Below are 25,910 nucleotides of genomic sequence, written 5' to 3'. Positions count from 1 at the left end.
CCCTAATATTATTGTTCTGTCATTGTCTGTCCTGCACTCTCTGCATCCTCTCTGCTGCTGTAAAGTTTGGGATTTCCCCACTGTGGGACCAATAAAGGATTACCGTAACTTATCTTAGCTTTAGCTTAGACTTTTCTCATTCTTTTTTTTTTTTAACTTTGCATACTTGTCCTGACTAAAGATAAGTGACCCCTTTGTGTGGCGATTCTGTCAGATGCAAAAGGAAAACAGCCTTTATTTATGAAGCATAGATTTCTTTTTACTATGTGATACAGAAACAAACTTAAGGAAAATCACCCAGTGCAATGTTATGTTTTAACCTTTATTGCAATGATATAATGCTTAAAGTTAGCATACATAACTAAAAGCCAAAAAAGAACAACACAACTACTTAAAAACAATTGTATCAGGAAATACACACCAAAAATATCATTTTTAAAAGAGGATGGAGCTCTCCTATTCTGAATCAGGACTCTCAGAACTTCTGTAGTCCCTGATTATATAAAAAACAGATTTTAACCCCTTAACATCATTGCTAGTTTCACCAATCTGTCCTATGTTCAAATCTGAGATGTGTCACCTGATGGGGCAATAATTTACCAAAAATGCAAAATGACTATTTTATCACTTTTTATATTGTTTACAAACAATTATATCAGATAGTGGGTGTTATAGCAGGGTTTAAGTTTAAAGTTACATCTGATACATTTTGCATTTAGGGGAGTTACTTTCCGCAGTGCCATACAATTGCAGCACTTGTCATAAGAAATTGATTAATTAAAAGATATAGAACTGTGCTCCTGCAAGTGGTGGCTGTTTTTTAGTTGTTGCTTATGATTCCAATGCCAACATTTAGATGTGCATAATTTTTTGTCAATTTTATTTAACCCCTAGGCGCACCAGGACGTTATAGTACGTCCCCGGGGCTACATGCTAAGCGCATGGGGACGTGCTATAACGTCCTGCTTCTGGCACCGGCTCACGAATGGAGCCGGCACCAGAAGCAGCGGCTGTCAGCTGTCTATCAAAGCTGACAGCCTGGGCTAACACCTGCGATTAGAGCCGACTCCGATCACGGGTGTTAACCCCTTACATGCCACGGTCAAGCATGACCGTGGCGTGTAAGGGTGTTTGCGCTATGGATCGGATCCCCCGCGCCACTTACCAAGGGATCCGATCCACTTCTGGGCAGCTCCAACGACTGGCATGTGCCCTGGAGCTGCCCGGTCTCCCTGGCAGTCAGACCTTCCATGGCCTAACCGCACTACTGTCTGAGCATGCGCAAGCAGATTACACAATAGTATTGTAGAGCAGTGTACTGAACTTGAACCAGCGATCAGAGCATCACTGGTTCAAGTTCAAGTATGTATAAGAAAAAAAAGTGAAAAACACTGAACACTACACATTAGAATAAATAAAAAAAATACATTAAAATATAAGCCCCTAAAATGTCACTTTCCCATAAAAACACTTAATAAAGTATAAAAAACACAAAAAACACCCGCATATTTGGTATTGCCGCGTCCGTAACAATCTGTATAATAAAACAGAATTATTATTATTCATTATTTTTAATAAATACACTGTAAAAAATGCTCTAAAATGTGATTTAAAAAATGGTATGCACTCTAAAATAAGCCCACTCAAAAGAGCAACTCTTCTCGCAAAAAATAAGCCCTTAACCAGATTTGTCACCCGAAAAATAAAAAAGTTATGCATATGAAAAAATGGTGATGCAAAAATGAACAAGATTTTCTCCAAATTAGTTTTTATTCAGTACAATTGAATATAATACACAAAACCCCCACATATTTGGTATCCCTGCGTCCGTAACAATCTGCATAATAAAACAGAATTGTTATTAGAACCGCAAAGTGAACCCCGTAAAAAAAAAACAAAAAGCTCCAAAAAAATAATTTTCAATTAATACCCTAAAAAGTGTTTTAAAAAATGTTGTGCACTCTATAATAAGACCACTGAAAATAACAATCCTTCTCACAAAAAATAAGCCCTTAAACAGATTTGTGAGGTGAAAAATAAAAAAGTTATGCATACGAAAGATGGTGACACTAAAATTAACATTTTTGGCAAATTACTTTTTATTCAGTAAAAATTGGAAAAAATAAAAAATCTATATAAATGAGGTCTTTTCAAATCGTGGCGACCCATAGAATAAAAATAATGTACTATTTTTATGGTATGTTTAACAACCAAAAAAAAAACATAAACATTTTCCTAAAAATTGATGATTTTCATTTCCTCCACCAACAAAGAGTTAATAAAATCTCACCAATTAGCTATAGATGCCCCAAAATTACCTACCAGAAAAGTGCATCTCATGTGGCAAAAGAAATAAGCCCCTATAGGTCCACATTAAAAAAAGAAAAAAAATTATAGCCTGTACAATGTGACATAGCAAATCTGCTCTGGATGGCGCCTCCTTCCCTTCTATGCCCGGCCGTGCGCCCATACAGCAGGTTACCACCACATATAGGGTATCGGTGTACTCGAGAGAAATTGGGTATCAAACTTTTTGGAGCCTTTTTTCATTTAATCCATTGTAAATGTTTAATTTTCCACCCAAAATGAGTGTATTGGGAAAAAATATTACAATTTGCAGACTATAAAACCCTATAAAAAGGGTTAACAAACTTCTTAAAAGTGGTTTTTCATAAGTTGAGGGGTAGTTTATGACTCTCGCTATTATGTAGGCCTCTCAGTGTCAATTAGAAGTTGAGCAGGTCCATCTAAATACGGGTTTTGGTGATTTTACAAAAAATTTGAAAAATGGCACCTGAATTTTCTGAGCCTCATAACATTCAAGTAAAATATGTGGAATCTCAAAAAACCATCCAACATAAAGCAGACACTTGGGAAATGTAAGTTATGAATTTATTTGGGTGCTATGACTATCTGCATCAAAACTAGAGAATTTAGAACGTTGAAAATAAAGAATTTTTCCAAATTTTTGCCAAATTTTGTTTTTTTTCATAACTAAACGCAAAAGATTTCATACAAATTTTTAAACTAATTTGAAGTACAATGTATCACGAGAAAACAATCTCAAAATCCCCTGGATATCTTATATTGTTTCAAAGCTATAACCACTTATAGTGACACAGGGCAGATTTGAAAAATGGGGCCGCGTCCATAAGGCCAAAAGAGGCTGAGTCCCGTAGGGGTTAAAGGCAATACAACTTTTCTACAATTGACTAAGTAATCAGTTTTTTCTCTACTATTTTAAATGATAAATGAGTACATAGAAGAAGACTTGTCTTGTATTTTTCTACCACAGTCTACTTTCCTTTATGAGCTGCAATGAATATTACATACTTATGGTCAGCAAGATCACTAATAACTGTTCTCTTAAAAATATTGCAATGATCAATTTTGAAGCCTTCTCCTACTAGAACTCCCCTGACAAATTCCTCATCGCATGTAAGAAAATGAAACTTCTCTTTGTGAATTTTGAAATATGTTGCTCCTAAAGACCCAAATAATATGAGGTGTCCTCCAGGTTTCAACAACTTTGAGAACTTTCTGAGATATCTGACATAATCCTCTTTGTCTTGGCTGATAACTTCCAGGAGCCAACCACTGATGATACAATCGGCTGGTGGTAAATCTATTGGTTCTGTCATATTTTCTTTCTCAGGGTCAAATTTTACAACATGTTGTAGCGCTGATCTCACTTTTCCTTCTTTATACTGAACGTCATCACTATGAAAAACAAAAAAAATTAACAAAATACAATGGTATTGATAATATTCATGTGAGTGGAAAAGTAAACATTACAGCCCACCAAAATATAATCATTTATGTGTCTTAATTTTGGCCAGTACGACTAATAGTACATAAATCATATGCTGTCTACAAATTTATGACATTTTCTTCATATCTCTTGTACAGCAGTAGCAAAATCAAGTGTTTCACCTGTTTCCTTCCTTGTCTGCATAAAGTTGTGAGACATGACCCCAGTCGAATGCTCCTGTACGTGTGTCCACCCATCTCTTCAGCTCCATGATGCATCTGTCATTGACCTTCAGGACTATGATGTGTTTGAAGAGCTCACAGGCTGAGTACAGATGATGAATCATGGAGCTAATGCTGAGGTCGATCAAGATATCTCCTTTAATGTGACCTGAAATGGAAAGTAAAACATTGTTATCAAAATATTATGTAAAATAACTTGTGAGATATGTGATGTGAGTGCCCTTGTGTTTTGTATCACAAAACACACTTATTGGAATTTCTCCCATACGTACCAACAAGAACAAAAAAATTATAAAATAACCCTTGAGTATACTAATTAGTTAATATGACAAGTGAAAACAAGTGACAAGTGAAAACATAATATAATATATAAAGATAATTGTATGCGTGTGTATCTGTCCTCTAAATAAATGCAATCACTACATTCTGGAGTCACTCTCTTTTACCTGGGAACATCCTAGACAAGGTTTAGTCCAAATTTTCACCCAATGCTTTCCAAAATACACGTATTACCCACCATATACAGGAGACATTGTTTGGTGCTGCTGTGGCAGTTAGCAACCAATCACAGCTCAGCTTCTATTTTGCCACAGCTCATTAATATGAGCTCTGAGCTCTTAGCTTTATTTGGTTACTATAAGCAATTAGTTTAAGACAGATTATATAAGTGGTAATAAGCATTATCCGATATATTTTCTGTATTAATTCCTCATGAGTTTCTAGATGTCCGCTTGCTGACGTTCAACAGACAGATGTATTGTTTAGTAAAAGTGGATAGAAATCCGTCCCTGGGCATGTGATGCCAAACTGGTGCATGGATTGTTCAAATCACAGAGAGAAATCTGAGCTGCGTTTTATAACTACTACTCCTGTGTGCCATCACATTACCAGGGACAGATTTTAAATGATAAGCGGGTGTAAACCGAATCTATCAAAATTGGCAATCTGATCAACCCTTGATCCCAAATAGATGCCACTGTTAGTGCTTCAGGTGCATGTTTGGGGAATAAGCACGGGAATAAGCACCAAACTTGTTGATTGACTGCTGAGTGACCACTCCACCGACTTCCACCACTTTAGTAATCACAGGCATGTCCTCTGTGGACAGGGCTGTGATTGGCCAGTTAGGACATATGAATCTGCTGTATAAGAACAGGCTCACATATCCAGATACCATAACAGATAAGAGAGATTTCTGCCCTTCATAGCGTCAGAAACGAATAGTCAACCTTGGAAAGGAGAGTAGGCTGCTGTGATTGAAATTTGAAATAATAGCCCTTTCAGGACACTGTGAAAAACTGCATTAAGCTACTGATAGGCTGCTATGGTCCAGGACCACACTTAGTACTATGGGTATTTACTGCATCATCCATGAATATCCTATAAGCACCCACTCTGTATAGTTTAAAGTTCTAACAAAATCTTTAAGGGCAGTCTCAGTATAGTTTGAAGTTTCAGCATCATCAAGCCCAATCTTAAAGTCCCTATTTCAGTATAGTTTTTAATCCCAGCATAAGTCATCAAAATCTTAAAGGTACTGTCTCAACATAGTTTGCAGTTCCATCAAAATCTTTAAAGGGAATTCTCAATATAGTTTGCTTACTATAGTAAGTAAGTTAGATTACTGTTAGGCAGCAGTGAGTCTACAAGAACCCAACAGCCCTTGTTAGGGCTACATTAACGTTATATATTTACTTTTTTTTGGTTTGCTTGTGGCTGGGCTTGCTGCCACTAGTAGTGCACCTAGTACCATATTGTGAGGAATTTGCAGGGAGACTTGCGACCGTTGTGTTTAGCTCTTAGTGACACCTCAAACACCGAAGTGGGACAATTTATTAGGGGTTTGATTTGAATTAGGCACAGTCTGCTGATTTATTCTTTTTTACGTTTATTTACTTTTATAACTCAAAGTAATCTGGCAAAGCAGTGTGCTTTCAGTGTAGGCTAGAAAATAGCCATAGGAGAACCCCAACGGCTTACTTAGGCCTACAATAGCGTTATATTTTACTTTTTTTTGGTTTGCTTTTGGCTGGGCTTGCTGCCACTAGTAGTGCAGCTAGTACCATATTGTGAGGAATTTGCAGGGAGACTTGCAACCGTTGTGTTTAGCTCTTAGTGACACACATATCCAGCTCAAACACCGAAGTGGGACAATTTATTAGGGGTTTGATTTGAATTAGGCACAGTCTGCTGATTTATTTTTTTTTACGTTTATTTTTTTCTATAACTCAAAGTCATCAGGCACAGCACAAAATCCAGTTGTGTGCTGTCAGTGTAGGTTAGAAACAAGCCATAGCAATAGGATATAACATCGTTTTGTTTAAAAAAAAAAAAAACACAAAAAAACAAAAAACAAAAAAAAATTACAGTTTACATTTTAATTTTGAAAATGTTTAACCCGAGGGCTAGGGGTAGAGGACGAGGGCGTGGGCGTGGGCGTCCAACTACTGCAAGGGTCAGAGGCCGTGGTCCTGGGTGGGGTGAGACACCACCTACACTCCCTAGGTTCATGTCTCAAGTTACTGGGACTCGTGGTAGAGCACTGTTGAGGCCACAACAGTGCGAACAGGTGATGTTGTGGATTGCGGAAAATGAATCTAGCCATTTGTCCACCAGTCAGTCTTCCACGCAGTCCACCCATGTCACCGAAATCAGCACTCCTCTAGCTCCTCCACCTCAGCCTCCTTCCCCCAGTCTGCCCCCTCCCAGGAAAATTTGGCATTTGTACCAGCATACTCTGAGGATGTGTTTTCTGTACCCTTCCCAGAGTCACAAACCACTTGTCCGGTTGCTGCTGAGCTATTTTCTGATGCCCAGGTTTTCCACCGGTCGCAGTCTGTGGGTGATGATGACATCATTGACGTAGTGGAAGAAGTGTGTAAAGAGGAGTCGGACGATGAGGAGACACGATTGTCAGACAGTAGTGAAGTTGTTGTCAGGGCAGGAAGTCCGAGGGGGAAGCAGACTGAGGGATCGGAGGATGATGAGGTGACAGACCCAAGCTGGGTTGATAGGCCGGGTGAACACAGTGCTTCGGAGACGGAGGCGAGTCCTATACCAGAACAGGTTGGAAGAGGCAGTGGTGGGGCCAGACGGAGAGGCAGGACCAGAGCTGGTGCATCAGCTCCAAATGTTGCCCGTAGTCAAGCTCCCGTGGCGAGGGCTAGATTTTCAAAATTCTGGAGGTTCTTTAAAGAAACACCGGATGACCGACGGACTGTGGTGTGCAACCTGTGCCAAACCAGGATCAGCAGGGGTTCCACCACTACTAGCTTAACTACCACCAGTATGCGCAGGCATATGAATGTTAAACACCCCACTCAATGGCACCAAGCCCGTTCACCTCCGGCCGGGCACACCACTGCTCCTTCCCCTGTGTCATCTGCTAGTGAGCCCCCTGCCCAGGACCCCGGCCCAAACACCTCCTGTGGGAAAACCCCATCTTCACCTCCACGATCCTCCACAGCATCCACCAGCGTTCAGCTCTCCAAACCCCAGACGCTGGAGCGCAAAAGGAAGTATAGTGCAAACCAACCACACGCCCAAGCCCTCAACGTCAACATCTCCAAACTGCTTAGCCTGGAGATGCTGCCCTATAGGCTGGTAGAGATCGACGCCTTTCGAAACCTCATGGCAAGGGCCGCCCCTCGGTATTCGGTCCCCAGCTGCCACTACTTTTCCCGATGTGCCGTCCCAGCCCTGCACAAGCACGTGTCAGACAACATCATCCGTGCCCTGACCCATGCCGTTTCTGATAAGGTCCACCTGACCATGGACACGTGGACGAGTGCTGCCGGGCAGGGCCACTGTATGTCGCTGACGGCTCATTGGTTTAACTTGGTGGAGGCTGGGACTGAGTCTGACCCTGGGGCTGGTCATATACTGCCGACGCCGAGGATTGCGGGGCCTACCTCGGTCCAGGTCTCAAAGGCTTACTATGCCTCCTCCTCCTCCCACCCCTCCTCCACCTCCTCCTCCGAATTACCATCTGTGGGCATGGCGCCATCAGTCGGTAGCTCTAGGCACAGCAGCAGTGCCATCGCTAAGCAACAGAAGGCGAAGCTCAAACTGCTGAGCCTAGGCGATAAAAGGCACACCGCCCAAAAGCTATTACAGGGCATCACGGCGCAGACTGATCTGTGGCTGGCACCACTGAACCTGAAGCCAGGCATGGTTGTGTGTGACAACGGCCGTAACCTGGTGGCGGCTCTGCAACTCGGAAGACTGACACATGTGCCATGCCTGGCCCGTGTGTTAAATCTCATAGTTCAGCGTTTCCTCAAGACATACCCCAATCTTTCTGATTTGCTCACGAAGGTGCACCACATCTGTGCGCATTTCAGGAAGTCCAGCACAGATGCTGCCACTCTCAGGAATTCAACATTAACCATGTTATCCAGAGTTTACCAGCAGCGCAGAGCGATTGTAGACTGCCAGATGTCAACTTCCACCAGAACTGGTAGTCAGGCTAGTCAGCTTCCTCAAGTCTACAATGAGGAGTGGACGTGGATGTCTGATATCTGTCAGGTGCTGAGTAACTTTTAGGAGTCAACACAGATGGTCAGTGGCGATGCCGCCATAATCAGCCTCACCATCCCGCTGCTTGGTCTGTTGAAAAACTCTCTGGTCAGCATGAAGTCGGAAGCTTTGCGCTCATCACAAGAGACGGGGGAAGAAGATTCCCTTGTTGATAGCCAAAGCACCCTCAGGTCTTTTTCTCAGTGCATATCGGAGGAGGTGGAGGAGGATGAGGCGGAAGAGGAGGAGAATGTTGGCGAGACAGAAGAGGGGACCATTGTTCAGTCCTTCACTGTTCAGCATGTATGGGGAGAAGAAGAGGAGTTGGAGGAGTTGAAGGAGGAGGAAATGGACAGTCAAGCCAGTGAGGGGGGTGAATTCTTGCGCGTTGGGCGCATATGGCAGATTTCAAGCTAGGCTGCCTATCCCATGACCCTCGCGTTCAAAGAATTTATTCCAGAACCGATTACTCGGTATTCACTCTCCTGGACCCACGGTACAAGCAAAATCTTTCCACTCTCATCCCTGGAGAGGAAAAGAGTGTGAGAATGCATGAATACCAGCAGGCCCTGGTGCACAAGCTGAAACAGTATTTCCCTTCTGACAGCGCTAGGGGCAGAGGGTGTACTTCTGCGGGACAAGTAGCGAGGGAGAGTAGGCGAGCAGGCAGCTTGTCCAGCACTGGCAGGGGTATGCTTTACAAGGCCTTTGCCAGTTTTATGTCACCCGAGCAAGACACTGTCACCTGTCCCCAGTCTCGGCAGAGTAGGGCTGATCTTTACAGAAAGATGGTGAGGGAGTACGTAGCTGACCATACCATCGTCCTAAATGATCACACAGCTCCCTACAACTACTGGGTTTCAAAGCTGGACATGTGGCACGAACTTTCGCTGTACGCCTTGGAGGTTCTTGCCTGCCCTGCCACTAGCGTGTTGTCCGAGCGGGTTTCCAGTGCAGCTGTTGGCATCATCACTAGAGATGAGCGAACATACTCGTCCGAGCTTGATGCTCGGTCGAGCATTAGCGTACTCAAGACTGCTCGTTGCTCGGACGAATACTTCGCCCGCTCGAGAAAATGGCAGCTCCCGCCGTTTTGCTTTTTGGCGGCCAGAAACAGAGCCAATCACAAGCCAGGAGACTCTGCACTCCACCCAGCATGACGTGGTACCCTTACACGTCGATAGCAGTGGTTGGCTGGCCTGATCAGGTGACCCTGGGATAGACTAGCCGCTGCCCGCGCTGCTCGGATCATTCTGTGTCTGGATGCCGCTAGGGAGAGAGCTGCTGCTGGTCAGGGAAAGCGTTAGGGTGTTCTATTAGCTTACTGTTAGGCAAGAGTGATTCTACAAGAACCCAACAGCCCTTCTTAGGGCTACAATAACGTTATACTTTTTTTTTTTTTATTTGCAGCTAGTACCATATTGTGAGGAATTTGCAGGGGGACTTGCTACCGTTGTGTTTAGCTCTTAGTGACACACATATCCACCTCAAACACCAAAGTGGGAAAATTTATTAGGGGTTTGATTTCAATTAGGCACAGTCTGCCATTTACTTTTTATTTTACGTTTATTTTTTTAATAACTCAGTGTCATCTCATCTTGCATAGAAGTGTGCTTTCATACTTGGCTAGAAAATAGCCATAGGAGAATCCAAACGGCTTACTTACGCCTACAGTAGCGTTATATATATTTGATTTCTGGTTGATCTGCTGGTGGCTGTACTTGCTGCACTGCATCTACTAGCAAATTGTGAGCAATTTGTAGTGAGACTTGCGACCGCTGTGTTTTGCGCTTAGTGACGCACATATCCATCGCAAAGACCGAAGTGGGAAAATTTATTAGGGGTTGGATTTCAATTAGGCACAGTCTGCCATTTCCTTTTTTATTTTACGTTTATTTTTTTAATAACTCAGCGTCATCTCATCTGGCATAGCAGTGTGCTTTCATACTTGGCTAGAAAATAGCCATAGGAGAATCCAAACGGCTTACTTACGCCTACAGTAGCGTTATATATATTTGATTTCTGGTTGATCTGCTGGTGGCTGTACTTGCTGCAGTGCATCTACTAGCAAATTGTGAGCAATTTGTAGTGAGACTTGCGACCACTGTGTTTTGCGCTTAGTGACGCACATATCCATCGCAAAGACCGAAGTGGTAAAATTTATTAGGGGTTGGATTTCAATTAGGCACAGTCTGGCAGTTTCTTTTTATTTTACGTTTATTTTTTCATAACTCAGCGTCATCTCATCAGTGTGCTTTCATACTTGGCTAGAAAATAGCCAAAGGAGAATCCAAACGGTTTACTTACGCCTACAATAGCGTTATATATATTTTATTTCTGGTTGATCTGCTGGTGGCTGTCCTTGCTGCAGTGCATATACTAGCCAATTGTCAGGAATTTGGAGTGAGACTTGCGACCGCTGTGTTTAGCGCTTAGTGACGCACATATCCATCGCAAATACCAAAGTGGGAAAATTTATTAGGGGTTGGATTTCAATTAGGCACAGTCTGCCTTTTCCTTTTTATTTTACGTTTATTTTTTCATAACTCAGCGTCATCTCATCAGTGTGCTTTCATACTTGGCTAGAAAATAGCCAAAGGAGAATCCAAACGGCTTACTTACGCCTACAATAGCGTTATATATATTTTATTTCTGGTTGATCTGCTGGTGGCTGTCCTTGCTGCAGTGCATATACTAGCCAATTGTCAGGAATTTGGAGTGAGACTTGCGACCGCTGTGTTTAGCGCTTAGTGACGCACATATCCATCGCAAAGACCGAAGTGGGAAAATTTATTAGGGGTTGGATTTCAATTAGGCACAGTCTGCCATTTCCTTTTTATTTTACGTTTATTTTTTCATAACTCAGCGTCATCTCATCAGTGTGCTTTCATACTTGGCTAGAAAATAGCCAAAGGAGAATCCAAACGGCTTACTTACGCCTACAATAGCGTTATATATATTTTATTTCTGGTTGATCTGCTGGTGGCTGTCCTTGCTGCAGTGCATATACTAGCCAATTGTCAGGAATTTGGAGTGAGACTTGCGACCGCTGTGTTTAGCGCTTAGTGACGCACATATCCATCGCAAATACCAAAGTGGGAAAATTTATTAGGGGTTGGATTTCAATTAGGCACAGTCTGCCTTTTCCTTTTTATTTTACGTTTATTTTTTCATAACTCAGCGTCATCTCATCAGTGTGCTTTCATACTTGGCTAGAAAATAGCCAAAGGAGAATCCAAACGGCTTACTTACGCCTACAATAGCGTTATATATATTTTATTTCTGGTTGATCTGCTGGTGGCTGTCCTTGCTGCAGTGCATATACTAGCCAATTGTCAGGAATTTGGAGTGAGACTTGCGACCGCTGTGTTTAGCGCTTAGTGACGCACATATCCATCGCAAAGACCGAAGTGGGAAAATTTATTAGGGGTTGGATTTCAATTAGGCACAGTCGGCCATTTCCTTTTTATTTTACGTTTATTTTTTCATAACTCAGCGTCATCTCATCAGTGTGCTTTCATACTTGGCTAGAAAATAGCCAAAGGAGAATCCAAACGGCTTACTTACGCCTACAATAGCGTTATATATATTTTATTTCTGGTTGATCTGCTGGTGGCTGTCCTTGCTGCAGTGCATATACTAGCCAATTGTCAGGAATTTGGAGTGAGACTTGCGACCGCTGTGTTTAGCGCTTAGTGACGCACATATCCATCGCAAAGACCGAAGTGGGAAAATTTATTAGGGGTTGGATTTCAATTAGGCACAGTCTGCCATTTCCTTTTTATTTTACGTTTATTTTTTCATAACTCAGCGTCATCTCATCTGGCATAGCAGTGTGCTTTCATACTTGGCTAGAAAATAGCCATAGCAATAGGATAGCATTGTTTGGTTTTAAAAACTAAAAAACACAAAAAAAACTAAAAAACCACAAAAAAACACAAAAAAAAGTAAAAAAAAAATTAAAGTTATAACTTTCATTTTCAAAATGTTTAACCCGAGGGCTAGGGGTAGAGGACGAGGGTGGGGACGTGGGCGTCCAACTACTGCAGGAATCAGAGGCCGTGGTCCTGGGCGGGGTGAGACACCACCTGCTGATGAGGGAGCAGGGGAACGCCGCAGAGCTACACTCCCTAGGTTCATGTCTGAAGTTACTGGGACTCGTGGTAGAGCACTGTTGAGGCCAGAACAGTGCGAACAGGTGATGTCGTGGATTGCCGACAATGCTTCGAGCAATTTGTCCACCAGTCAGTCTTCCACGCAGTCCACCCATGTCACCGAAATCGGCACTCCTCCAGCTCCTGCACCTCAGCCTCCTCCCACCCAGTCTGCCCCCTCCCAGGAAAATTTGGCATTTGAACCGGCATACTCTGAGGAACTGTTTTCTGGACCCTTCCCACAGTCACAAACCACTTGTCCGGTTGCTGCTGAGCAATTTTCCGATGCCCAGGTTTTCCACCAGTCGCAGTCTGTGGGTGATGATGACCTTCTTGACGTAGTGGAAGAAGTGTGTAAAGAGGTGTCCGACGATGAGGAGACACGGTTGTCAGACAGTGGGGAAGTTGTTGTCAGGGCAGGAAGTCCGAGGGGGGAGCAGACTGAGGGATCGGAGGATGATGAGGTGACAGACCCAAGCTGGGTTGATAGGCCGGGTGAACACAGTGCTTCTGAGACGGAGGAGAGTCCTCGACCAGAACAGGTTGGAAGAGGCAGTGGTGGGGCCAGACGGAGAGGCAGGGCCAGACCTGGTGCATCAGCGCCAAATGTGTCAACTAGTGAAGCTCCCGTGGCGAGGGCTCCTGCGGCGAGGGCTAGATTTTCAGAAGTCTGGAGGTTCTTTAAGGAAACACCGGATGACCGACGGACTGTGGTGTGCAACATTTTCCAAACCAGGATCAGCAGGGGTTCCACCACTAATAGCTTAACTACCACCAGTATGCGCAGGCATATGAATGCTAAACACCCCACTCAGTGGCAACAAGCCCGTTCACCTCCGGCCGTGCACACCACTGCTCCTTCCCCTGTGTCAGCTGATAGTCAGCCCCCTGCCCAGGACCCTGCCACAAAAACCCCATCGTCGCCTCCACGATCCTCCACAGCATCCACCAGCGTTCAGCTCTCCATACCCCAGACGGTGGAGCGGAAACGCAAATATAGTGCAACCCACCCGCACGCCCAAGCCCTTAATGTCCACATCTCCAGATTGCTCAGCCTGGAGATGCTGCCCTATAGGCTAGTAGAGACCGAGGCCTTTCGCAACCTCATGGCGGCGGCCACCCCTCGGTATTCGGTCCCCAGCCGCCACTACTTTTCCCGATGTGCCGTCCCAGCCCTGCACCAGCACGTGTCAGACAACATCATCCGTGCCCTGACCAACGCCGTTTCTGACAAGGTCCACCTGCTGCCGGGCAGGGCCACTATATATCGCTGACGGCACATTGGGTTAACTTGGTGGAGGCTGGGACCGAGTCTGACCCTGCGGCTGGTCATATACTGCCGACGCCAAGGATTGCGGGGCCTACCTCGGTCCAGGTGTTTCAGGCCTACTATGCCTCCTCCTCCTCCCACCCCTCCTCCACCTCCTCCTCCGAACTACCATCCGTGGGCATGGCGCCATCAGTCGGTAGCTCTAGGCACAGCAGCAGTGCCGTCGCTAAGCAACAGCAGGCGGTGCTCAAACTGCTGAGCCTAGGCGATAAAAGGCACACCGCCCAAGAACTATTACAGGGCATTACGGCGCAGACTGATCTGTGGCTGGCACCGCTGAACCTGAAGCCAGGCATGGTTGTGTGTGACAACGGCCGTAACCTGGTGGCGGCTCTGCAACTCGGCAGACTGACACATGTGCCATGCCTGGCCCATGTGTTAAATCTGATAGTTCAGCGTTTCCTCAAGACATACCCCAATCTGTCTGATTTGCTCACGAAGGTGCGCCGCCTCTGTGCGCATTTCAGGAAGTCCAGCACAGATGCTGCCACTCTCAGGGCAGCGCAGCGCCGCCTCCAACTGCCCGCTCACCGACTGTTGTGCGACGTGCCCACGAGGTGGAATTCAACACTGACCATGTTATCCAGAGTTTACCAGCAGCGCCGAGCGATTGTAGACTGCCAGATGTCAACTTCCACCAGAATTGGTAGTCAGGTCAGTCAGCTTCCTCAAGTCTACAATGAGGAGTGGACGTGGATGTCTGATATCTGTCAGGTGCTGAGTAACTTTGAAGAGTCAACACAGATGGTCAGTGGCGATGCCGCCATCATCAGCCTCACCATCCCGCTGCTTGGCCTGTTGAAAAAATCTCTGATCAGCATGAAGTCGGAAGCTTTGCGCTCGTCACAAGAGACGGGGGAAGAAGATTCCCTTGTTGATAGCCAAAGCACCCTTAGGTCTATTTCTCAGCGCATATCGGAGGAGGTGGAGGTGGAGGAGTATGAGGAGGAAGAGGAGGAGAATGTTGGCGAGACACAAGAGGGGACCATTGTTGAGTCCTTCACTGTTCAGCGTGTATGGGCAGAAGAAGAGGATTTGGAGGAGTTGGAGGAGGAGGAAATGGACAGTCAGGCCAGTGAGGGGAGTGAATTCTTACGCGTTGGTACTCTGGTGCATATGGCAGATTTCATGCTAGGCTGCCTATCCCGTGACCCTCGCGTTCAAAGAATTTATTCCAGCACCGATTACTGGGTGTTCACTCTCCTGGACCCACGGTACAAGCAAAATCTTTCCACTCTCATCCCTGGAGAGGAAAGGAGTGTGAGAATGCATGAATACCAGCAGGCCCTGGTGCACAAGCTGAAACAGTATTTCCCTTCTGACAGCGCTAGCGGCAGAGTGCGTAGTTCTGCGGGACAAGTAGCGAGGGAGAGTAGGCGAGCTGGCAGCTTGTCCAGCACTGGCAAGGGTACGCTTTACAAGGCTTTTGCCAGCTTTATGTCACCCCAGCAAGACACTGTCACCTGTCCCCAGTCTCGGCAGAGTAGGGCTGATCTTTACAGAAAGATGGTGAGGGAGTACGTAGCTGACCATACCATCGTCCTAAATTATCACACAGCTCCCTACAACTACTGGGTTTCAAAGCTGGACATGTGGCACGAACTGGCGCTGTACGCCTTGGAGGTTCTTGCCTGCCCTGCCGCTAGCGTCTTGTCCGAGTGGGTTTTCAGTGCAGCTGGTGGCATCATCACCGATAAGCGTACACGCCTGTCGACTGACAGCGCTGACAGGCTGACGCTTATTAAGATGAATAAAGCCTGGATTTCTCATAATTTCCAATCTCCACCAGGTGAAGGAAGCTCAACCTGAATAATTTATCCACTCCTCCTCCTCCTCATTTTCCTCCTTCTCCTCCTCTTTGTACAGTAAAGCAGAGGAAACTGGCTATTTTTTGACAGGGCCCACTGGCTCTAGCTATAGTACTTTATGCATTTAATTTTTCTGGAGGACCACCTACCTGGTCCTCTGTTTTAAACAATTTTTGGGAGTGCCACATACAGGCACTCAATCTATTCAATTTTTCTGGAGGGCCACCTACCTGCTCCTCTGGTTTGAAAACTTTTTTGGACTGCCACATACAGGCACTCAATCTATTCAATTTTTCTGGAGGGCCACCTACCTGCTCCTCTGGTTTGAAAACTTTTTTGGACTGCCACATACAGGCACTCAATCTATTCCATTTTTCTGGAGGGCCACCTACCTGCTCCTCTGGTTTGAAAACTTTTTTGGACTGCCACATACAGGCACTCAATCTATTCCATTTTTCTGGAGGGCCACCTACCTGCTCCTCTGGTTTGAAAACTTTTTTGGACTGCCACATACAGGCACTCAATCTATTCCATTTTTCTGGAGGGCCACCTACCTGCTCCTCTGGTTTGAAAACTTTTTTGGACTGCCACATACAGGCACTCAATCTATTCCATTTTTCTGGAGGGCCACCTACCTGCTCCTCTGGTTTGAAAACTTTTTTGGACTGCCACATACAGGCACTCAATCTATTCCATTTTTCTGGAGGGCCACCTACCTGCTCCTCTGGTTTGAAAACTTTTTTGGACTGCCACATACAGGCACTCAATCTATTCCATTTTTCTGGAGGGCCACCTACCTGCTCCTCTGGTTTGAAAACTTTTTTGGACTGCCACATACAGGCACTATCCAAATTAAATTGTCTCCATAGCAGCCTCCACACGTTGTCTCTATTGCTACCTCCAAAAGTCGTCCATATAGCTGCCTCCATACATCGTCCCTTTATTAAACGAGGTGTGTCAGGCAGAAATTTGGGTTGTTTTCATGGATTCCACATCAAAGTTGTTAACTTTGTCGCCACCCATCTGTGTTATCCACAAAATATACTGGCAAACTTTTATCATTTACCAATATTATTTCAGCGCTTCTTACGCTTCTGTTTACATTCCCCTCACCCGCCATATCCTAAACTTATAAGAACGCTACTACACTTGATCTTATACAAAAGGTTCTTAGAAGTGCTGTTTGGGGAGTAGCCTAGAGACACGGGCTTGGATTGGCGAAAGCTCGCCTGGCAGCGGAGCGCCAGCTCCATGACAATATCCAACTAACATAGTTTTAACTGCAGCACCTTTAATCTACTACTAGTTCACTGCCTCCATACATGGTCCCCTTATCAAACGAGCTGTGTCAGGCAGAATTTTGGGTTGTTTTCATGGCTTCCATGTTAACTTTGTCGCCACCCTGCTGTGTAATCCACAAAATATACTGGCAAACTTTTATCATGTACCGATATTATTTGAGCGCTTCTTGCTCACCTCCTTTGGTTCCTCTCTGCCACCCATTGGTTTGAAGCCTGAGTCCATTTAGGGTATGTCGCCATGCCACTCTCTAGCCTGCCGCTGCTGCCGCTGCCTCTGCATGAAGTCCCCTATAGTGTCAGGGTCAATTATTGGATGTTTTAGATGCTATCTAGCTTCATTCTGTCACTCTGTCATGGCCATGCTGTTGCCCATAATTTTGGCATAATGGTGCGATTAAGCAGCCTCAGAGGCATCCATGCATGCTGCCCCTGCTGTTTCCTGTCCATTTCCGTGGTGTTTCCATCCTTTTCTGAGGTTCCCAGGTGTTTGGCCAAGCTTCCCTGTGCAGAGCCTTGGTCCCCTTGAAAAATGCTCGAGTCTCCCATTAACTTCAATGGGGCTCGTTATTCGAGACGAGCACTCGAGCATCGGGAAAAGTTCGTCTCGAATAACGAGTACCCGAGCATTTTAGTGCTTGCTCATCTCTAATCATCACCGATAAGCGTACACGCCTGTTGACTGACAGCGCTGACAGGCTGACGCTTATCAAGATGAATAAAGCCTGGATTTCTCTGGATTTCCATTCTCCACCAGTTGAAAGAAGCTCTACCTGAATAATGTATGCACTCCTCCTCCTCATTGTCCTCCTTCTCCTCCTCTTTGTACACTAAAGCAGAGGAAACTGGCTATTTTTTGCCAGGGCCAACTGGCTCTAGCTATAGTACTCTATGTATTTAATATTTCTGGAGGGCCACCTACCCGGTCCTCTGTTTTAAACAATTTTTGGGAGTGCCACATACAGGCACTCAATCTATTTAATTTTTCTGGAGGACCACCTACCTGCTCCTCTGGTTTGAAAACTTTTTTGGACTGCCACATACAGGCACTCAATTTATTTTATTTTTCTGGAGGACCACCTACCTGCTCCTCTGGTTTGAAAACTTTTTTGGACTGCCACATACAGGCACTCAATCTATTTAATTTTTCTGCAGGACCACCTACCTGCTCCTCTGGTTTGAAAAATTTTTGGACTGCCACTATCCAAATTAAATTGTCTCCATAGCAGCCTCCACACGTCGTCTTTTTAGCTGCCTCCACACGTTGTCTCCATTGCAACCTCCACACGTCATCGCCATAGCTTCCCCCAAAAGTCGTCCATATAGCTGGCTCCATACATGGTCCCCTTATCAAACGAGCTGTGTCAGGCAGAATTTTGGGTTGTTTTCATGGCTTCCACATCAAACTTGTTAACTTTGTCGCCACCCTGCTGTGTAATCCACAAAATATACTGGCAAACTTTTATCATTTACCAATATTATTTCAGCGCTTCTTGCGCATCTGTTTACATTCCCCTCACCCGCCATAACCCAAACTTATATGAACACTACTACACTTGATCTTATACAAAAGGTTCTTAGAAGTGCTGTTTGGGGAGTAGCCGAGAGACAGGGGCTTGGATTGGCGAAAGCTCGCCTGGCAGCGGAGCGCCAGCTCCATCCCAAGATCCAACTAACATAGTTTTAACTACAGCACCTTTAATCTACTACTACTTCACTGCCTCCATACATCGTCCCCTTATCAAACGATCTGTGTCAGGCAGAATTTTCAGGTGTTTCACCAGATACATAGTGGAACTCAGCCCATCTGTCGCCGCCATGCTGGAGACCTGAAGTTGCAATCATAGCAGCGCAATATGGATGCCCCATACTGTCGCTCTTAATCATGGAAGTCGTCTCCATGGCTGCCTCAACATGTCGTCCCCTTATCAAAAGAGCTGTGTCAGGCTTATTTTTCGGGTGTTTCACCAGATACGTTATGGAACTTGTTCACTATGTCGCCACCATGCTGTGTTATCGACTAAATATACCGTCAACCTTTTGTTCACATAGGAAATCATTTCAGCACTTCTTGCTCACCTCCTTTGGTTCCTCTCTGCCACCCATTGGTTTGAAGCCTGAGTCCATTTAGGGTATATTGCCATGACACTCTCTAGCCTGCCCCTGCTGCCGCTGCCTCTGCATGCCGTCCCCTATAGTGTCAGGGTCAATTATTGCATGTTTTAGATGCTATCTAGCCTCATTCGGTCACTCTGTCATGGCCATGCTTTTGCCCATAATTTTGGCATAATGGTGCGATTAAGCAGCCTCAGAGTCATCCATGCATGCTGCCCCTGCTGTTTCCTGTCCATTTCCGTGGTGTTTCCATCCTTTTCTGAGGTTCCCAGGTGCTTGGCCAAGCTTCCCTGTGCAGAGCCTTGGTCCCCTTGAAAAATGCTCGAGTCTCCCATTGACTTCAATGGGGCTCGTTATTTGAGACGAGCACTCGAGCATCGGGAAAAGTTTGTCTCGAATAACGAGCACCTGATCATTTTAGTGCTCGCTCATCTCTACCTTTGATAAAATATCATTTTTAAATGAGCCCAACACAAATTAAATATTGGTGCTTTCATGTAGGAACACTACAACCATAGGAATAATAAAGCTCTATAAACACATCCCATCATGCAGTTTTAAATCACTGAACAAGTATTAGAAAAAGCCCCTCCCCCTGCATTACTCAATAAGCTTTTTCTATTGTGCAAAGAAGTTAGGTCTCATGATGGGGAATCTTAGAAACATGTAACTGCTATGAAAACAACACATTACTCCTCCCACAACAAGCCCTCCAGGTTAATGGTACATAGAATTAAAAAAAAATTTTCCACTTTGTTAAATGCATTTTTGACATTTTTGGCTGGGCTGACATAAGGCCTGTTTTTCACTGATCTTTCTCATTATATTTAAAGTAATGTACCAATAAATAAAAAGTGGCTTTGTTATTAGGTAAATTAACCACCGATATAATGCAGGCTCATTGGAGAAAATGTTGGGCAGCTCTGCAAATCAATCCATTTTTTTTCTTAATTCTTTATTTTTTCTTTATTTCAATTTTCAATGTATAATTAAATGAACAGCATAAGCGTTCCATGACTTGTAAGTGATGAAGATGTCAACAAACAATTTGAGCATAGCCCCCACCCCATATACGGAAGGTAAAATGTAAGTCAGTAGCCTGTATGATTTAAATGAAATCGGCTATACGGCTATATACGTCCTATTTGCACCAGTCCTATGCAGAAAAGACATTTAAAATGCGTTGACATTGACCAGACTCATATCTCCTGAATCCTGGAACATAGTAACAGTTTTATGCCATCCTAAACAGGAGAATCTCCCCTTTAATATGCTGTATGGATTGTGTATGGAGATATCCAGCCTTAAAGGTTTACTAAGCATCTATGCACAATTCATATATCATATTAAAGAGGGGGCTCTGCTATTTCATATGAATTGTTTTTCTAGATGAAAGGGTTCAGGAAATGAAGGCATTTGAATCTGCATGGGACTTTCACTTGAAGTACATGAACCCTCTGCATCTGTAGCTGAACCTGGGAAAGGGTGATGGAATAATGTGGTACATATTTATAGCATACTTTGGTAAAAGTTACTACTTATTTAAAAAAAAACTTGGAAAAAATTACAAAATAGCTTATTATTTCACATTTGTAGTCAATTATTGATACATTTTATAAAGATGAAAAAAAAAACAAAGTAAAAATTGTTATGATATATAAAGCTTTTCCAGAGATATTGTTATTTAAAGTGCCTAGCACATAGCAGAACATCAAACATTGACCTGGACAATCAGGCACCAATGACCATTGGTCATAAAGGGGTTAATGTGCAACCAGTGAAGGTAGAAAAGGCTGTCCTTGCCTTAGTTTAATGAAAATGTCCAAGCAATCCATCATCCAAGACTGTAACTCAGCAGTGGGAGAATCAATGGAGAATAGGACACCGAATATATACAACCCGTGCATCTAAAAATTAGAATGAAAGGTCAACTATGTGCAGTTTGCCGGTGGAGTGTGCAGACGGTGACAGATTAATTAAAAGTGGCCCACAGTCTTTAATAATATGGTGCAATCTGAGTGTGACACAAATGTATCTATATGTACGAACTTGTGCATGTGTGCAGCAGCGGCTATCCAACAACAAAGGAAAGATGTCTAGGACCACAGATCTGCCCTCCACTTCCCCAACTGATGCCAGTGCAGAATTTATGGAGTATATCTGTGCTTATTTTCCCCAGGAAGATGAGGAAGTGTCAGATCTGAACCCCCAACAGCTTGCAATCCACCATCAGCTCCTGGTGCCCCTCCCCCCCATGTTTTTGTTAAATATAAGATTTCTGCTAAGTCTGATGGTGATAATGATGATGATAACGATGAGTTTGTTTGGTTGCATATGATTTTTTTTTGGGGGGGGGGGGGTATTTTTTTGCAGACAAGCTTCCCCTGTCCTCCAAAAATCATATCTAGAGGGGGATATTAGAACATATATAATCTGCTTTCTTTTGCAGCCAAACAAAAGAGATTAGCTCACAAGACTGGTGGTGGGCCCATTGGTTAACCTGGGTGGAGGAGAGAATTACCAAAACTCTTGACAATGATCAAGTTGATGAGATTGTGATTTATGCCATTTATCGGGTTGATGAAGGTATGCTTTTTTTGGCTATGTGTATAAATTTAGCATTTAGAGTCTGCAATGTCTTTTATTGAGTTATGGTTATTTACCGAAGCATTTGCATTGATTCAAGTGAGTCTAACAACTTATGAAGGTGTGAACAGAGCCTAATGCATGTTTCACTACAAGTTTAAGACACAACTATTCAATGGCTATTTTAATGAGAACGTAACAAGGGAATTTTTTTGCTATTGAATCTAAACTACTGATGACCCCAGAATACCCCAGAAGGGGACTTTCATTGGTCTAAAATTTGAAGCTACATTTTTTTTAATTAAATATTGTTTGGAAGTGCTTTCAATGGTGACACGAATCGTAATGTCCCCCTGAATGTGCTTTTTTGCCTATTTCTTTATATGCCTTTTATCCTTTTTTCTAAGATGTAAAATTTGGTAAACATGTAGCATATATATTTGAGTATAAGTCGAGTTTTTCAGCACTATTTTTGTGCTAAAAAAAGACCCACTCATCTTATACTCGAGGATATTAAAAAAAATAAAGCTAATATTCACCCTCCATGTAGCTAGCAGGTGCACTTCTATTCAATCTGCCGGCACAGAAACTGTGAGGTGGCAGTGTTGCTACCAGCTGACATCATAGTTTTTGTGTCGGCAGATCGCATAGACCTGCATATGCCCGCACGACTGGGAACCCAAAGAGGTGCTTCAGGGAGGACAGCGCCGAGGGTGCATACTAACTTTCTTTTTTATGGGGGCACTCTACTAGACATCATACTTATGGGGGAACTCTGCTGGATATACTTATGGGGGCACTTTGCTAGACATTATACTAATGTGGGTACTCTGCTGGACATTATATTAATTTGTGGGGCTGCTGTGGATATTATATTAATTGGAAGGGCATGCATGAGGGAAGACTTTTAGACATTTTATTGATGAGGGGAAATTATTGGACATTACGTTAGAGAATAGCGGCTGCATTTCCCATTTTAGGCTTATACTCGAGTCAATACATTTTCCAAGTTTTTGTGTGGTAAAATAAGGTATTCTCGGCATATTCTCAGGTTGGCTTATACTCTATTACAGTACAAGATGGTTCAACTGTCTTGTTACCCTGTGTTACCCTGTCTGTATATTTGTAAGTTAAAAAAATGAAAAGAAAACATTTAACTGAATTAATTTAGAATTTATTCTTGTCAGTATTTGACAATTGTATTATTTTGTGGCTGGGTTTGACAGCTTAAAAAAAAAATCTTTAGTGTCTTGCTGTCAAAAGATCTGGCCAGGTCGAGTGTGGGGTTCTGCTTGAACCTTGGGGATATGTTTAGTCAAGTCCGTGGCCAGGTCGATGTGGAGCTTATTGGTGGTGGGCTGTAAAACATTGCTACTCCTGAAAATTCCAGGGATTTTTATATGCTTTTGAGAAGGCCAAAAGAACAATAAATGACCCTTCTGGTCTTTTTGTGTGTGTACATTATATTTCTGCTCCTTCTTTTTGTTCAGATCCAGGCAGGGTATCTTAAGCCAGGGTGTTAGTTTACGTCGATTGTCATCTTAATGTTGGGTACAAAATTTTTAAAAAGTTAGTCCCATCCCTCTTTTTGGTGGATGTGCAAGTGTCAAACAAGCATTATTTGCACACAAAATGGTATTTAAGTAATTGTCGTCTTTGTGTCTATAGGGACCCTGCACCTACGCCTATGTATATGCTTCACAGTCAAAGATTTAGATCCTGTAGAGTAAAGAAATTTAGGACCAGAACTAATCAAAGCAAATGAGAATTTCTACAACATGCCACAAAAACATTTTCCTGTTCCTGTAGCTACATCATTAGAATCAACAGTCACCAAAGCTGGGTGCAATCTATTGACAAGTGGCATCCCCAATATTTTCATGAATTACCCTTTATTTTTCTGTAAAGAAGCTAGTGTTTTGGGGAACGAGATATATCTATGACATATCTTGAACATCTCATCTACCCCCACATGTAGATATTTACTGAAGCTTAGTTGGGAAAAGCCAAAACGTTCACCTATGCAAGTGGCACACGTAAATAGTGCGTGCATACATAAATTCAAAGTGTTGCGGCACAAACCTAAACTCCTCCAGTGTCACAGAAAGAGAAAGAGACCATGAGCTGACCACCATCACTGCCACATGTGAGTACAGCAAAGTACTGACAAAACACATCCAAAGCCCCCAAAACAATGCAAAATTAACACAAATCAGCTTTATGAGGGGTCAAAAATGGGAAGGAGGAAAATACAGATAAAACAAAAAAAAAATGTCAGTAGAAGATTTGAAACAGAAACACATTTTTAAGGATAGATTGCATCAAATAAATACTAAAGTATTGAGTCTTATCGTTTCTTATACTAATGGATGCATGGATGCAGGCAAATCAGGATAAGCACACAATAAGGTGAAGTTAACATGACAGTTCAAAACTCTGTTAGTTACACCCAAAAAAGGTAAAGTATCAGTTTTAAATCCCATTGACATCAATTTACATTTGCGGACATCTATTATGTTCCCTTTAGGCAGATGTTGCTTATCCATGCTTTTTGGCACAAAAGAAGGTGAATGCAGGAGTTTCAATAAGTTTAAAAAAACACATGGATAATACAAGAACAGCACACAAACTAATCAAAAAATTTATTTTTTTTATTTTGAATTTAATTTTATAAATGAGAAGCAAGGCAACAACAGAGCTCAGCAACATCCTCACCCTTGTCAATGAGCAGGGCTATGAGCTGCCCCATGATTCAGGGAGTTATAAGTAATAGACAAGGATCATGGAACAGCTCTCAGCCCCTCTGCATGCAAAGTACAGGAAATTCAATTCTGTCAGGCAGATCCAGAAGCAGTTCAGTTGCAAAAAAGTAAGGCAAAATAAGTTCTTCAAAAATGTTAGAAGAATGAACCAGGGGGCCAAAGGTGAGATAATCAAAAAGTGTAAAATGGAGGTCAAGGTAGAAGCAAACAGAAATGGCCGACTCCAGTCCCCCAAACCTTCAACCAACTGTCGAGGAGGTAAATCAACTAAAGACTAAATTTAGAAGCAAACGTATCTTCCGAAAATAAAAAATACAAACCAAAATATGTTTCATTTGTAATATGAGGAGCAGGACCAAAAACAGATGGTGACCCTGTTGCTGGACCGTGTCCCGGAGCCTCTAGCTGAAGCCAAGCCACCAGTGGAAGAAGAAACACAAAAAAATATATACAACTATATTCAAATAGTTGCCATTCAAGCATCAAAACATTCAGTAATATATATATATATATATATATATATATATATATATATATATATATATATATAAAACTATTTTCAAGTAGTTGCCATTCAAGCAACAAAACACACAAAAAATAAAATACAACTATTTTCAAGTAGTTGACATTCAAGTAACAAAACACAAACAAAATAAAAAAATATATACAGTCATGTTCAAGTACTTGCCATTCTAGTAGCAAAACACAAAAAAATTATAAAACTTTGTTAAAGTAGTTGCCATTTGAACAACAAAACACAAAAAAATAAATTATGTTATGTTTGTATAAAAATAAAAACTGAAAAATTTGTATAAAATCAAATATTGAAAGTCTTGCTAATAATGGAAAAAAATGTTAAACCAAAAAATAGAGACAAAAATAAACAATAAAGAACCCAAAATAGCAAAAAAAAAAAAAAGATTAGAACAAAACTGGCGCAAACACTTTAATAGATCTGGCCCTATGTGTTAGAACTAATCCAATTTTTAATTGTTCTCCAACTTTTAACAAAGTTGGAGACAAGGACTTGATTATAACTAAATTAAATAATTTAAATTTGATAATAATTGGTGCTTTAAAGATAAAAAAAATACTTTTTTACAAAAGTATTAAAAAATGAAAATATTTAATAATAGGAAAACTCATACCCAATTTAAAGGTTTTTCTAACATTTTGAATGGGGAACTTCACAAAATCCTCTTCAAAGACCATTTTCTGGTTACCAGAGCAATAATCCTCCAGAATTTGTCTGGTATCACATTCATCTATATTATAGAACTTAAGGGCACTGGAATCCATCTTCTATTATTTTGCAGGTAGACTGTCTTTCTCTATTCTGGTGCTCA

The 25,910-nt window shown here is 42.8% G+C and overlaps 1 protein-coding gene across 2 annotated transcripts; it reads right to left on the bottom strand.

Annotated features, from left to right (window-relative positions):
• Nucleotides 1-367: 367 nt before the first annotated feature.
• Nucleotides 368-25,910, bottom strand: LOC140135205 (nicotinamide N-methyltransferase-like). 2 transcript variants are annotated; one of them, XM_072156372.1, is made up of 3 exons: nt 25,713-25,910; nt 3,934-4,141; nt 368-3,720 (listed from the first exon to the last, which is right to left on the bottom strand). In XM_072156372.1, exons 1-3 carry the CDS (start codon nt 25,861-25,863, stop codon nt 3,297-3,299), a joined length of 783 nt encoding a protein of 260 aa, XP_072012473.1. In that variant the 5' UTR covers nt 25,864-25,910; the 3' UTR covers nt 368-3,296. The 2 variants fall into 2 exon arrangements, with proteins under 2 accessions (XP_072012473.1, XP_072012475.1); XM_072156374.1 differs by lacking the exon at nt 25,713-25,910 and adding an exon at nt 22,342-22,416.

Source organism: Engystomops pustulosus, chromosome 6 (assembly GCF_040894005.1).
Source record: "Engystomops pustulosus chromosome 6, aEngPut4.maternal, whole genome shotgun sequence".
Classification (NCBI taxonomy): Eukaryota; Metazoa; Chordata; class Amphibia; order Anura; family Leptodactylidae; genus Engystomops; species Engystomops pustulosus.
Note: the sequence above shows the minus strand (reverse complement) of the source record. Positions and strands in the feature narration are given on the sequence as shown.

What these genes read in the sequence shown, in the direction of transcription:
- LOC140135205 (XM_072156372.1), bottom strand. Translation starts at nt 25,863, where the DNA reads ATGGATTCCAGTGCCCTTAAGTTCTATAATATAGATGAATGTGATACC. An exon ending in TAGAAAAACCTTTAAATTGG is followed by an intron (nt 4,142 to 25,712) that starts GTATGAGTTTTC and finishes TTTCCATTTCAG; the next exon opens with GTCACATTAAAGGAGATATC. An exon ending in GCAGACAAGGAAGGAAACAG is followed by an intron (nt 3,721 to 3,933) that starts GTGAAACACTTG and finishes TGTTTTTCATAG; the next exon opens with TGATGACGTTCAGTATAAAG.